At 45.1% G+C, this 13,494-nt stretch overlaps 1 protein-coding gene across 1 annotated transcript in view; it reads right to left on the bottom strand.

Annotated features, from left to right (window-relative positions):
• atxn7l2a (ataxin 7-like 2a) overlaps positions 1 to 8,119 on the bottom strand; it is a gene marked incomplete at its 5' end in the record, with an annotated part of 82,869 nt that extends 74,750 nt beyond the window's left edge. The window contains 5 exons of the mRNA XM_084316597.1: positions 557 to 639; positions 1,904 to 2,154; positions 5,724 to 6,069; positions 6,732 to 6,800; positions 7,990 to 8,119. Of these exons, the coding sequence (XP_084172723.1) occupies positions 557 to 639; positions 1,904 to 2,154; positions 5,724 to 6,069; positions 6,732 to 6,800; positions 7,990 to 8,119 (879 nt within the window). The remainder of the gene's footprint in view (positions 1 to 556; positions 640 to 1,903; positions 2,155 to 5,723; positions 6,070 to 6,731; positions 6,801 to 7,989) is intronic.
• Between the last annotated feature and the right edge of the window lie 5,375 nt (positions 8,120 to 13,494).

The following is a 13,494-nucleotide window of genomic DNA, read 5'->3' as shown; positions in this document are numbered from 1 at the left end:
CTTATTTTAACCTCCACTGTATATTTATATTTAATAGCGTTAGCTAAAAGAAAAAGAAAGACAACCCGTATCAGGGTCTGACAGCACAATTACATTTTCATATAACCCTTCAATAAGCTTTGTGGTCCGGGCATAAATGTGTCCATAAATCCATTTATTTAGATCCAACGATTATTATACATTTCCGACGATGAACTATTAGCGCAATCCTGTCTCTCGAGTCGCTGCGTCCTACCATTATTGCTCGCAATGACTCTGCTTGGCGCGGCAGGAAAAATGCCCTTTTTCATGATATTTGACGCCTCTGATTGGCTCAATTTTGTTTCAATCTGTATGCATCTACAAATCATATTATACCAGGTAGCCAATTGACGGGAAATCCGTCAAGACTCCGAATCAAATTGACGGAACTCCGAATCAAATTGACGGAAATCCGTCCCAAGACAAAACGCTTTATATGAGGCAGAGAGTGTTTGGATTGAAGATGAAGAATGAAGAAGTGCGTTGCGAGGGTCGAGGAGGGGGTGAGAGGATCTGTGTGTGTTTGGTAGCTTACATTGCAGGTCAGGAGGCGTGTACAGACTTTCTTCCTGTCGGGGTCGAGGACGCCGCAGTGTTTGTCCAGGTCACACTCTCTCCCTGGGGAAAGACGAGAGGCAAGAAGAGTCTCAGCTACACGACCACACCAAGGGCTAAATGTGCCAGTGGCGTGTTGCCAGCTACGTCCATGTTTTTTTTATCCTCTTTTTTTGTCCGCCTGATTTTCTATTTTTTTCTCCCCATCCCAATTTAGTCGTTATGCCAATTCCCCCCCTCCCCTACCTGGTTGTTGTGCGCATGTTCCTCCTACTGGTCGGTACAAGGGAACCCTGAAGTCCACCACATGCTTCCTCCGACACATGTGGAGACAGCCAGTGGCTCTTTTTTCACCTGGCAGCGAGGACTCATTGGTGAAGTGTAACGCGTGGGAGGTCACGCTGCCTTCACCATTTCCTGCCTTTCGCTGAGCAGGCGCCCAGACCTGACCTGTAGGCGTCGCTGTCCACAACGCCAGATTACCACCCACGACTTCCCTCCCCCTAACGAGTTAGTATGACGACCGGCCCAAGCCGCAGGGCAATGCTGACTCCAGGAGTCGAGACCGCAGCCTCTTGCATTGGTGACTAGCGCAATCTCCGGTACGCCACCCGACCGCCCCAACGTCCCCATGTTAAGTAAGACAAGCGAATGTCTACAGTAGCTGGAATGAATATCAAATAAAGGCTCAATCGCTTTCAACTCGGGTGAGAGTATTTTGCTCATGTAGGGGAAGCCATAACAATGATGGCATTTGTACGATAACATTACATTAGTTTGCGTTTTCTGTAATATACTCGAATGAGCACCTATTTTTTGCAAGCAGTCTTGAAAATACTTAATGAACATAAAGAAAGGACACCTGCGAGTGTCTGAAGTTCGAAAGGGAAAAGACAAAGCTATTACTACCTCTGAATAACTGGTGGGGTGATTTCAATAACCATCTCTGATGTTGCTCTCCTAAATAGAACACAGGAAATAGTGGTTGGATGATATTTTTTTTTTATATGCAAAGCCACCCTCACTCAGTGGCACATAAGCCAATACCCATTAAACAGGTAACAAACGGAAATGCAATAGGATGGAGGAAACAAATACTACATTATACGTATTGAACATGATATTAAAGACTTTACTCAGTTAGATGGCAAAAAGTGCTTTCATTCCTCAAAAGACAAGAATATTCTCTTTTTTTTTCAAGTTTTAGAACTGGTATCAATAATTTATGAACATTCATCCCAAATCTATCAATATACACCCATCCTAAATCCATCAATAAACACCCATCCCAAAGTCTCCTTCCAACCAATGGTCCACCCACACTCACTGGAGGCCACTTTGTTGTAGGGTCTAGGTACACGGCTCTGGTGCGCGGCTGCTGATGTTGGAGAATCCTTCGTCTGGGAAAGCGGCCTGTCGCCGGGGGAAGGTCTGCCGGGCGGGGTGCCCCCGTGCGGCCATGGAGGGTCTCTGAGGGAGGGAGGCGGGGTGCTCAGCGGAGGCTCCAGGAGCGGGGGCGGCTTGAAGACAGGCGACTCCGAGTGGCCGCTGTGGGAGGACTTCTCCAGTGACGAGTGCCTGAATGAAGATGAACATGGATTTCAGTGTTCCAATTTATTCCAGGTGTACGATCTCAGGTGCAGCATTAGAATTTTGAGAATGGAACGTTCCAATGATGATGTCACCATGGGAATCATGAGATATTGTTCCAAGAAACTAAGTAACACCTGTGAAACATAATACTAGGCATTGGCCAACTAACGCCTCTCCCGGAGTTTAAGCTAGGCTACTGTCCGCTTCCCTGAAAACCAGAAAGAGCTACTAAGGCTGGTCAGCAACAGCCAGATGGCAGAGGGAGTGGAATTCCTGGGGACTACAATCTCCTCCTCCCTGCAATCGGAAGACTTCATCACAATCCAGAAGAAAGCTCACCAGAAGAAAGACTATTCTTTCTAAGGCAGCTTAGGAAATTGGAGTGTCAAGGGTTGCAATGTTACAGTTCTACACAGAGCTGTAATATAAAGTCAATAACTGTATGGTCTGCAAGGCAATTCTACAGCCCACGAGAAAACCCCATTGGACTGCTTCAAAAAGAATTGGCAGTGAACTCCCCACCATTTCTGAATTGACCCATCTCAAAACCCGCCCCCTGAAAGAAACAGTTGTGATTGGAGGATCAAGAAAAGAGGGCTTTAGGTTTAAGATAAGTGAATTATACCACATCTGCAAGGTTCTAAAATCTTAAAAAAGGACTCCTCACACCCAGCCAACCCCCTATTCAATAATCTCCCTTTGGGTAAAAGACTACAGTATTAAGACGAGATCTGGCTTCCACAATAACACTTACCCTGAAGCAATCTGCATCCTAAACGCTTCACTGGTTGTATAAACTTGTATAAACTCCTTAAGCTTCACTGGTTGTATAAACTTGTATAAACTCCTTAACACATTGAGTGCCACGGACTCGTTTTCTCGTTAGTTCATGCCGACCTTTGAGTGCCCCCGGCGCTATATAGCGTTTGTTTGTCGTTTTTTAAAATGTATTGGCGATTTGAATTCATATTTCATCAATCGAGCTTCGGGTTAGTGCTGCAGAGTCTCTCTGAGCTCAATTGGGAAGATACCGCCCCCTATCGTCTCTCCCTGTGTAACTGCACCCCATTACTTTACACTGACGAGAGGGGGGGGTGGCCAGTTTCCTCATTTTACTTTTCCCTCAAGGCCAACTGAAGAATCCATTGTGCTTGCCGGCCCGGAAAACGCATTGATTATGTATTTACAGTACCCAACACTAATCGATAAGCGTGATCGATATTTGGAAAGGCGATCAGGAATTGGAATAATCTTTTTGGATAACATCTGATCTCAGGTAAGGAATTTATTTTACCAGTCTTAGGATAATCAGAGCTGTTTTCACAGAGATATAAGCGGTTGCCCTATGCGTGTGTGTGTCTGTGTGTGCGCGATCAGGAAATGAGAGAATCGATATTTCAGCCCGCCTCTATAGCGTGCATAAGTACACATATACTATCGATAATCTACCATTTATTTGAAAACGATTCATAAATAGGCCGAAAAATGACAACGTGTTTGTGTATGCTAGAATATTCCAGTAAATGCCGTTTATCACGGAATCTATATATTTTCCTTGAAAACTAGGGCTTTTCAAAATGCTATAAAACGGAAATGAACAGATTAAAAAACAATCCGTTAAGACAATGTTGACTGCAAACAAGTCATTGATAAGCGACAGGTTATCAGATTAGACACATAGCCATAATTTAAGACAGAGATTATACGTTCACAACGATATCATTGAAGTGGGTGGTGGCATTTAGCCATGCTTAACCATGTTAATGGCCGGCACTGAAAGTGTTAAGCTTCACTGGTTGTATAAACTCCTTAAGCTTCACTGGTTGTATAAACTCGTATAAACTCCTTAAGCTTCACTGGTTGTATAAACTCGTAGTCTTTGATTGCCAGCCATGCGGTGCGCCTTACCACCCACTTCAATGATAGAGCTCTCATATTTGCAAACGGATAAACTATGTCTTAAATTATGGCTGTGTGTCTAATCTGGCCGTCGCTTATCAATGACTTGTTTGCAGTCAACATTGTCGAAACTGATTTTTTTTTATTAGGTTCATATATAATCTTATTACATGGCGTTTTCACATTCGCCGAAATGCTTGCTTGTGATTGGTCAATAGCGCGTGTCAGAGGTCAGTTATCAGACAATAATGACCGCTGTGGGACAATAATGATAATGGTCAATTATTTTGCGACAATGACCTCGTAGCTATACATTATCCCTTACATAATATAAAGATTCTGTGATAAACACCCTTTACTGGAATATTCTGGAATACACAAAAAACGTAATTTTTCTGCCTATTTATGAATAGTTTTCAAATAAATGCTAGATTATCGATAGTATATGTGTACTTATGCACGCTATATAAGCGGGCTGAAAAATCAAATCTCTTATTTCCTGATCGCACACAGACACACACATATGGCACACGCTGATATCTCTGTGAAAAAAGTTCTGATTATCCTAAAACTGGTAAAATAGATTCCTTACCTCAGATCAGATGTTCTCCAAAAAGATTATTCCAATTCCTGATCGCCATTCCAAATATCTATCGCGATTATTGATCGAGCGCTGGGTACTGGAAATATGTATTCCACGCTGTTTTGCGGCTCGGCAATGACTTGGATCCTCTCGGGTGGCTTGCCCGAAAAGTAAAATGAGGAAGCTGGATTTCCCCCCCCCCCCCCTCCCCCCTCCCATGTGTTTCATTCAGTCTAATCCAATGGGGTGCAGTACAACAGGGAGACGATAGGGGGCGGTATTTTCCCAATGGAGCTCAGAGAGTTTGCAGCACTAACGTGAGACTAGATTGATGAAATATGAATTCAAATTCAAATCGCTAATAAAAAAAAAGCGAGATTTATCGTCGCTGGCACTCAAAGTGTTAAGCTTCACTGGTTGTATAAACTCCTTAAGCTTCACTGGTTGTATATAAAGCCAACCTCCATCTTCTTCTTTACTACCCTCAGCCCATCCTTCATCTGGCCCATCTTTTTATTTTTTTTATTGATATTTTTCCCCCTCCTTTTTCCTCCCATCCCAATGTTAGTCGTTATGCCAATTCCCAATCCCCTTCCTGGTCGCTGCGCACTTACCCCCCCCACAGTCGGTCTGGGAGAGTGGAGGCTACCACGTGCTTCCTCCGACACACGTCCAGCCAATCAACCGCTTCTTTTCACCTGGCAGCACGGATTCTCACTGAGAGGGCGTAGCGTGTGGAAGGATCACACTATCCCACTTAGATCCTATCCGCGCTTAGCAGGCGCCCCGACCGAACTGTAGGAGTCGCTGTTTACAACGACCCGGACCCACCCCGCCAGCTTCTCCCACCCTCTAATACTGCCAATTGTATTAGTGTGAACGGCCAGCCAAGCTGGTGACAAACAACCCCGGAGCTGTGAGCTGGATTCGAACAGGCGAATCCAGCCGCTCCGGGGTTGGTGACGAACGCAATCTCCGTTACGCCACCTGACCGCCCCTATCTAGTCCATCTTAATACCCCCCCCCCCCTTCCCATTACTCCCCTCTCCCTCCGCCCAGTGCCCTCTCTTACCGTACTCCTTCCTTGGAGCTCTTGGAGTGTCTGTGTTGGGGAGGGGTGGAGGGGGATGGCGGGGCTGCGCGTGGCGGCGGTGGCCCGCTCCCCTGGCTCCGCTCCTCCCAGGAGGAAGCCGAGGTGGTGTTGGTCCCTTGGGAGGGGGAGGGGCTGTGGCGGGGTCTCTGCTGGGGCTGCGGGGCCGAGGTGGGAGAGCGCAGGCGTGCATACAGCTTGGCCAACGGGCCATGCCGCCGCTCGCAGTGCTTCTCGAAGGCCTGTGGCTTGACCACCTGGCCACAGTGGCTGCAGACCACCAGGTAGAAGGCGTCATGGCCGGGGTAGTGGCCGAAGATGGACATGTCTGGAGGGGAGAGAGAGGCAACGTGAGGGGAGACACACCACCAGGTAGAAGGCGTCGTGGCCGGGGTAGTGGCCGGAGATGGACATGTCTGGAGGGGAGAGAGAGGCAACGTGAGGGGAGACACACCACCAGGTAGAGGCACGGAACTGACAGTTTGCGAGGCAAGAACAGGCCAGTAGGGGCAAGTGTACTTGCGTATCTACACACACACTCCTGCCACACTATCAAGTAACTTTTTAGTTTGGCCTAGGCCGTTTCTATGAGAGATGCAGACAGAAGGTGTGCATGGAGGGAGGGTGTCAGTGAGACAGCTGCTGCTGCAGACGGCCAGGCGGCTTGCCAGAGGGCACCTGGGGACAATCCTCCCCAACCGTGGACCCCCACCCATCCAACCTGCCTGTAACAGTGCTCCCATGCACCCGGTGTCCCCAGGGAGGGTTAGAGAGACCAAAGACATGCTGCAGCTCGCAGTGGGGTTCTTGTTCATTTGAAGCTGACACACACAGAGATCAGTTAGGTATCAATTTGTGGTATTCAGACTCTACAAGAGAAACAGGTTGAAACTGTCTCAAGTACACAGTGGTTACAGAGCGACGTACCCTCTTTACAGAGCAACTTACCCCTTTTACAGAGCAACTTGTCCTCTTTACAGAGCGACTTACCCTCTTTACAGAGCGACATGGCCTCGGCTGTCTTCTTGCCATTCTTGCTGCAGTCTTCCACATCTGGCCCTGGAAAACATGTTATACACATGTTCAGTGGGTATTACACACATGTTCAGTGGGTATTACACATGTATGTTCAGTGGGTATTACATACATGCTAAGTGGATATACTCATGTCTAGAGACTATAGAGGTGAGCTGAGGTGATGTAAGGTTGAACATCAAACTGAATCAAAAGTGAAGTCTCAAGGAAATACCTCAAACTGTTGATTAGCATCAACCGACCTACATGATTTAGAACATAAAGACAGACAGGCAGACCCAGGGGCTATAATTTCGTGGACCTTCAGTGGTGTCTACAGCTTCAGCAATCGACTTGGATATTAAAAGACCACACGTGGGAACAATGATCATTGTTTGCCACAGCTTGTTTTAACGATATCAAGCAAACACTCGCATTAGTTTGATAGTTAGGGACAGGGACAGGGTGGCACTTGGAGAGATGCCAGACAATGATTGAGCGCACACACATACAGTACACACACTTCGAGCGGGGCAGGGCATCCTGGATCTTGGTTGATTGAAAGTCACACAAATAAGGTTGCCTCTCACATTTGTACTAGTGATTGAAAACATCTGTTGAATTGGGCCGGTGACAGTTAACAACCACAAGGAGGATAGATCAACCAAGAAGAACACGGTGAAACGCTCCCTGAAATCAAAGGCTGGGCTAGCATTTACATGGTGGCAACAGCATCTGACTCCTCCTCCGTCACCGGTGTCTCTCTCCTCCTGCTGCTGCTAGCATCCTTAGCTCTCTAGCTACATCGTTAACGGTTAGCCTAGCTTGCAAGCTAACCGCTAGCGACTAGCTAGCTTTCCATGGCAAGAAGTTGCTCGCCCAACCATCCCCACAAGCCACCTTCCGCTCTGGTGCCACCGCTGTCTGGCTCGTTTCGTTTCAATGAAACGCTCTCTCAAATGTCGGTATGTTATCTCATAGACCCGGACAAAGTGAACACACATTATATGATGGTGAATAGAAATTATTAGCACTTTATTGTTTCCCCTGAAGACGCCGTATGCGCTAGGACCTGGGAGAGAGCAACATGTTATCCACCCAGCGCTAGGACCCGGCAGGGTCTTTGTTTGGGTAACATGGTTAGCGCTGCCGTCCGTTTCCACGAAAATAAACGTTGACTGGTCGATTAATAGGCTTCATACCCGGCAATACTGATGATTAAGTGCTTCCTTACCATCCGATGTTATCACACCGGCCCTCTCGGCCCAGGCACTCCAGCTTTGACCCACGGAATCATCGAGGCTAGGCACCCGCCGTTCCAGAGCAGCCATTACTTTTACTGCGCGTTCACGCACCGCCATCATCACTGCGCGGCAAGCAACTTACGTCATGTTTCGCGCTCCCGCCAGGATGGGAAGTTCTTGCGTGCGCGTTCTCGAAAGACCCACACGCACGGGGTGGCACAGGTTTGTCCCCACTTGGTCCAATTTACACGTTTGGTGTATTCCTCAATGGATCTGGCTCCAGGTGTATCTGCCCATCCAGTATGAGACAATTACAAGCAAGCTTCTGATCATAGATACAATGTAACAGTTTGTAAGGGTGTCACATTTGTACCAGCCATGATACTTTGTGCCCACCAACACTGAAATTCTTATCTAATCAGGAACTTCTCTTATATTCAGACAGGTTCTTAGGCTACGCCACAGTCCTAATTCATATACCATCATGTATGCATGGACACATGTCTACCTGTAGCTTTTATGTCACTCAAGACTGTGTTTCATTTCCTAAACCCTTGTATTCTTCAACAGGGTTGGGTGGGAGTGAAAAAGAAAAATGTTGTGCAGACACTGAGATTATAATTCACATATATTTTCATGTAGTAGGCAAATGCAGCATGGTGAGCAACAGTCAGATGAGTTCAGTAATGAGGGAGATAACTGGACCTCAGTGGAAGAAACCTGTATGGCGGTACCAGGGTAGGAAGAAGAAGAAGTCTTTATTTGTTATGCAGATTTGTTAACACCCACATGCGATGGGCGACCCACAGGAACACACACACATGCACTGAGTCGCTGATGAAATGTTCTCTGCACTTCCCATCCCGCAGCCGGGAGCAGACATGGGCTGCGGCGTGGGCAGCGCCTGGGGACCAATCCAAGTGCTCCTGTCCGTCTTTGTCAGGGATGCGACAGCGTCAGCGATCTGTTGTGCATGTTTTTCCATTGGGTTTATCTTATCGGGATGGGAAACCCTTGCGATCACGGGGAGAACATGCAAACTCCACACAGAAAGGCCCGGGAGCCACCTGGGTAACTGGCAACACGGCAACCTGGTCCCGAGCAGGAATAAAACCCAGGACCTTCTAGCTGTGAGGCGACAGTGTTAAAGACTACACCACCGTGCCGCCTCTGAGATCATGATGAATGAAGTGGTCAATCCCGTGGGTGATCCTTGGTCAGCCTGAGATGCTTTAGAAGTATGGGCCCCGGCAGCACTGTGGAATGGCACAGGCTTATACACGTGAAGGCAAATAGCCTCTTCCTAATCCTTCTAAATGGATAAGCTCCCATGGGGCTCTGTTGTCAAGCGCAAATAAACAAGGTAAACTACTCAAGATGCACCAGCAACGGTAACATATTATATGTAAATCCCATTAATGAGCATGACTGGAGGTGGTAGATGAGTGCCTACCACAAGTCAAATGTTAATGGCAGTGTCTGGTAAATCTGTCGGTTCTACTGGACACTTTGGCAGGTGACAACCATCATTAGGAGGAGGCTGTTTGTTGTTGTGAAATAATGTATGAAATAATGAAGAGGTCAAGTGGCTGGTGAATGTTTAGGAACGCATGGCGCACCACTGCCCATGGAGGAAAAGAGTTGTGTTTTTCTGATCACATAGGTGATTTGTTCAAAATTTGCCAGGGTAGGGAAATGAAAGGGGAATGTTCTTCCTGTGGCCCTGGGGTGTTTGTGAACATTCACCACTCTCTTTTCTTCCCCTTTCTTTTCCCAGGGATTCAACCCTAAATCAGAAGGACATGTGGTCCCAGAGGTGAGGGTCTCAACCACCGCACTCTGGGCCCAGCACCACTCTTCTCAGCATATTAATTATATTGTTTTAAAAATGGGAAGAGCAATTGGTATTTCCAGGAAATGTGCTTCTTTTGTTGCCCGTCCCCTTTTATGTCAGATAGTGCAAAGTTTAGTTTTATGTCATCTTGACTATTGCTCTGCGATGTGGTCATCTGCTGCCAGTGGTGACCTCAGGAAGCTCCAGGTGGTCCAGAACAGGGCAGCACGGTTGGTACTGGGCTGCTCACTAAGGTCTAATGTGAGCCGTATGCATGCCCGCCTCTCTTGGCTTAACGTTGAAAATAGATTGTCTTTTAATATACTTGTGCTGTTCAAGTTGGTCATGAGCAGTAAGACTCCTGTTTTTATACATAATCAGATTGTTTTTAGTAATACTGTGCACGAGCATTACGCTAGAGGTTCCAGTAGTGGGCAGCTTGAATTGCCAGGTCCTAGAACCAGCGCTCTGGGGAGATCTTTTATTTTTAGAGCATTAACTCTGTGGAATGGCCTGCCTCGGAACCTCTGCTGCATTTACAGTAGATTCACTTTTAAAAATAATCTTAAATTGTTTTTAAATTGTTTTTAACACTGTAAAGTAATTTTTTGTTTTTGTTTTACACTAATGTAATTTTAGCTATATTAATTGTTACAGTAGGTTCATTATGCATTGTGTGTACTGACTTTTAATAATTTAGTTTTTTGCAATAGTGATTGTTTTTGTGTGTTTTTTTGTGTGTGGACCCCAGGAAGACTAGCTGGTTGCTATCGCACCAGCTAATGGGGATCCCTAATAAAATAAAATAAAATCAAATCTTTACTAAAACCAGCAATAAGAGAGTGAGAACCCTAACATTTATGACGTCACCTGAATGTAAAACCTGGGGATTCCCCAAAGACAATGATTGGTACAATGATTTTGTGGGCTGATAAAATGTTTTGTGTGTGAGCTCTTATATACCCAAATAAGGATTACATTCAGGTTCAGACCTGTTAGCAATATTAATATAAACTTCCATCTGGGTGTGAGAACTCACATTAATATTCCATGGTTGTACACAGTCAATGTTCCCATTCTGATTCTTAATCATCACATGTACTTTACAGCACAGAGTCACATTATTTGTTTTTTCTTTGGCCCCTCTACCTTCCAGCAGTAACAGCAATAGAATGGGATACAAATAATAATTAAAAAAAAACATAGAAATAGCATAAAATAGCAGCAGGGAACAACAATAAAGCTCTAAATTATACTTTGTTTTTATTTTTATTTAACCAGGCAGGTAAATTAAGAACAAATAGTTATTTCCAATGACAGCCTGCGTACATACTAATGTACCTGTGTATATTATGCTACAGTGGCCTATAATAGTTTGGCATTATTTATAATACAATAGTCACATGTGCAAAATAGCTCTAAACTGTTGGGGGCGACAGTGGCCCAGGAGGTAGAGCAGTTGTCTGGTAATCAGAAGGTTCACGGTTCGATTCCAGCTCCTGATGAGCAGGTTGGGCACCTTGTATGGTTGCCTCTGCCATCAGTGTGTGAATGAATGGATGTGAGGCATAATTTGTAAAGCACTTTGGATAAAAGAGCTATATAAATACAGTCCATTAAATTGTAATACAGAGATCACAGTATGGTAGTGTGTGTGTGTGTAGGCCTAAGCCTAGATTGTTTGTGTTGTGTGCACATAGTCTGTGTGGGTCACGGGCAGCAGGTCGTTAATGCTCTTTGTTCATAGTCTATTAAACAGCCCCAGATTTTACATCCAGGTGACATCAGAAATTCAAGGATTCTCTCTCAGATTTCTAGCTTCAGGAGAGTGGTGAATGTTTACAAATATTGACTGAGGCACAGGAATAACATGTGATTTCTTAAAATGGTTGGCATTGCCCTTTAAGTGTACTTTATCTTAATTTCCCTCAAATATATAATTACATAGGGCGGTCGGATGGCGTAGCCGAGATTGCGCTCATCACCAATGCAAGAGGCTGCGGTCTCGACTCCCGGAGTCAGCATTGCCTGCGGCTTGGGCCGATCGTCATACTAACTCATTTGGCTGAGTTAGCGGGAGGAAAGTCGAGGGTGGTAATCTGGCGTTGTGGACAGCAACGCCTACAGGTCAGGTCTGGGCGCCTGCTCAGCGAAAGGCAGGAAATGGTCGAATTGGCATAACGACTAAATTGGGATGGGGAGAAAAATAGAAAATCAGGCGGAGAAAAAAGAGGATTAAAAAGAAAATATATATATAATTACATTTTCTTTTGGCTAATAGTAGGGATGCCATCTCTCCTTCCACACCTGTTTCTTTTAAAAAAGCAACATATAAGAGGGCATATGTGGCAGCTGCACTTATGGAATTAAGTTATAACATGAGGACTGATTACAACATACAAGGGATCCTCATCTCACATATTTTAGAAAAGTGATGTGGATTCATCCAAGATCAAGCAAGGGACCAGGGACAACCTTAAAACTTGGCATCTCTTGTATAAACCCACTCTTACCTTAACTTCACTGGACCTCACAAGTGTTATATATACCGCATATATATACATTATATATTTACAGCATATATACATATCTGTCTGAATATACCTGCATATAACTCTGTATGATAGCATGTACAATAATGCTGTATATATATATATTTATCCACCTGTCTGTACATATCTGTAGATACTATATCTATATATATCCCTTACCTACTCTTACTAGTTACGCTGCTGGCCATACGACCATACTGTCTTTATACCTGCATCATGTGTATTAAAACAAAAGTGTGCAAACATTTCAAAAGTATAGTATAAAGTATAAAGTCTGGAAGTATAGACACGAGAGCACCTGGAGAAATTTTCTGATGATACAGGTACATCTTATGTTTCAGAACTGAGACCATTACTTTAGAATAAAGCTCATTTGTATAAAAACTCAAACATTCTGTGGGTCCACAAAATCAGTCTCCCATTCATTGACAAAGGAGCATCATTCTCCAGACGTTATACCTAATGACACATGGGGACATGTGTTGTCGGGCCTTACAAATACATTTGATTTGACATCACAAGTTGGATTTGATTTCTCTGGTGTCTGGCTTTGGGTGAGAGTAGCGAGTACTAGTATGTTTGAAAATATTGACTGAACTTTCAAAGACCACCGAAATAACATATTGGAATTCTTAATTTGGGCATTGTTCCCCTTTAACCGGACAATTTTTGCACAATGCATGCTGCGATACATGATACCAACTTTTAGTGAGGCCCCCAAGAGACGCCTCAACCCTAACTAAGCTAGTTCCCAGTTTTATCTCCTCCGTGAGGACCTTCAACCCTGCTCTACAGGTTCAGCAGTATGCAAAGCAAAAACAGCAAGAACTTCCACCAGCGAAAAAACAGTCCTACCTAGTGGCTGAAAGGTGAACTGTAGCTTTGAGTGAGAAAATATATAAGGAAAATCATGCCACCTAGTGGGGACCAATAAACCCTGCCTGCCTTCGTTTCCGAGGACCTTAGTTTACTCTCCATGGAAGCCCAGAAGGATGCCACTTAGTCATGGTGCTTCCTAGTACTACAGCAACTGTGTTGAGACCTTTGAGTTTCATGAGGGGTTGTATTCAAGTGTACAAAATGATCAAGAATGGAGGGGGACTGAGTGC

The sequence above is a fragment of the Notolepis coatsorum genome, assembly GCF_963971535.1.
Source record: "Notolepis coatsorum genome assembly, chromosome: 6".
Classification (NCBI taxonomy): Eukaryota; Metazoa; Chordata; class Actinopteri; order Aulopiformes; family Paralepididae; genus Notolepis; species Notolepis coatsorum.
Note: the sequence above shows the minus strand (reverse complement) of the source record. Positions and strands in the feature narration are given on the sequence as shown.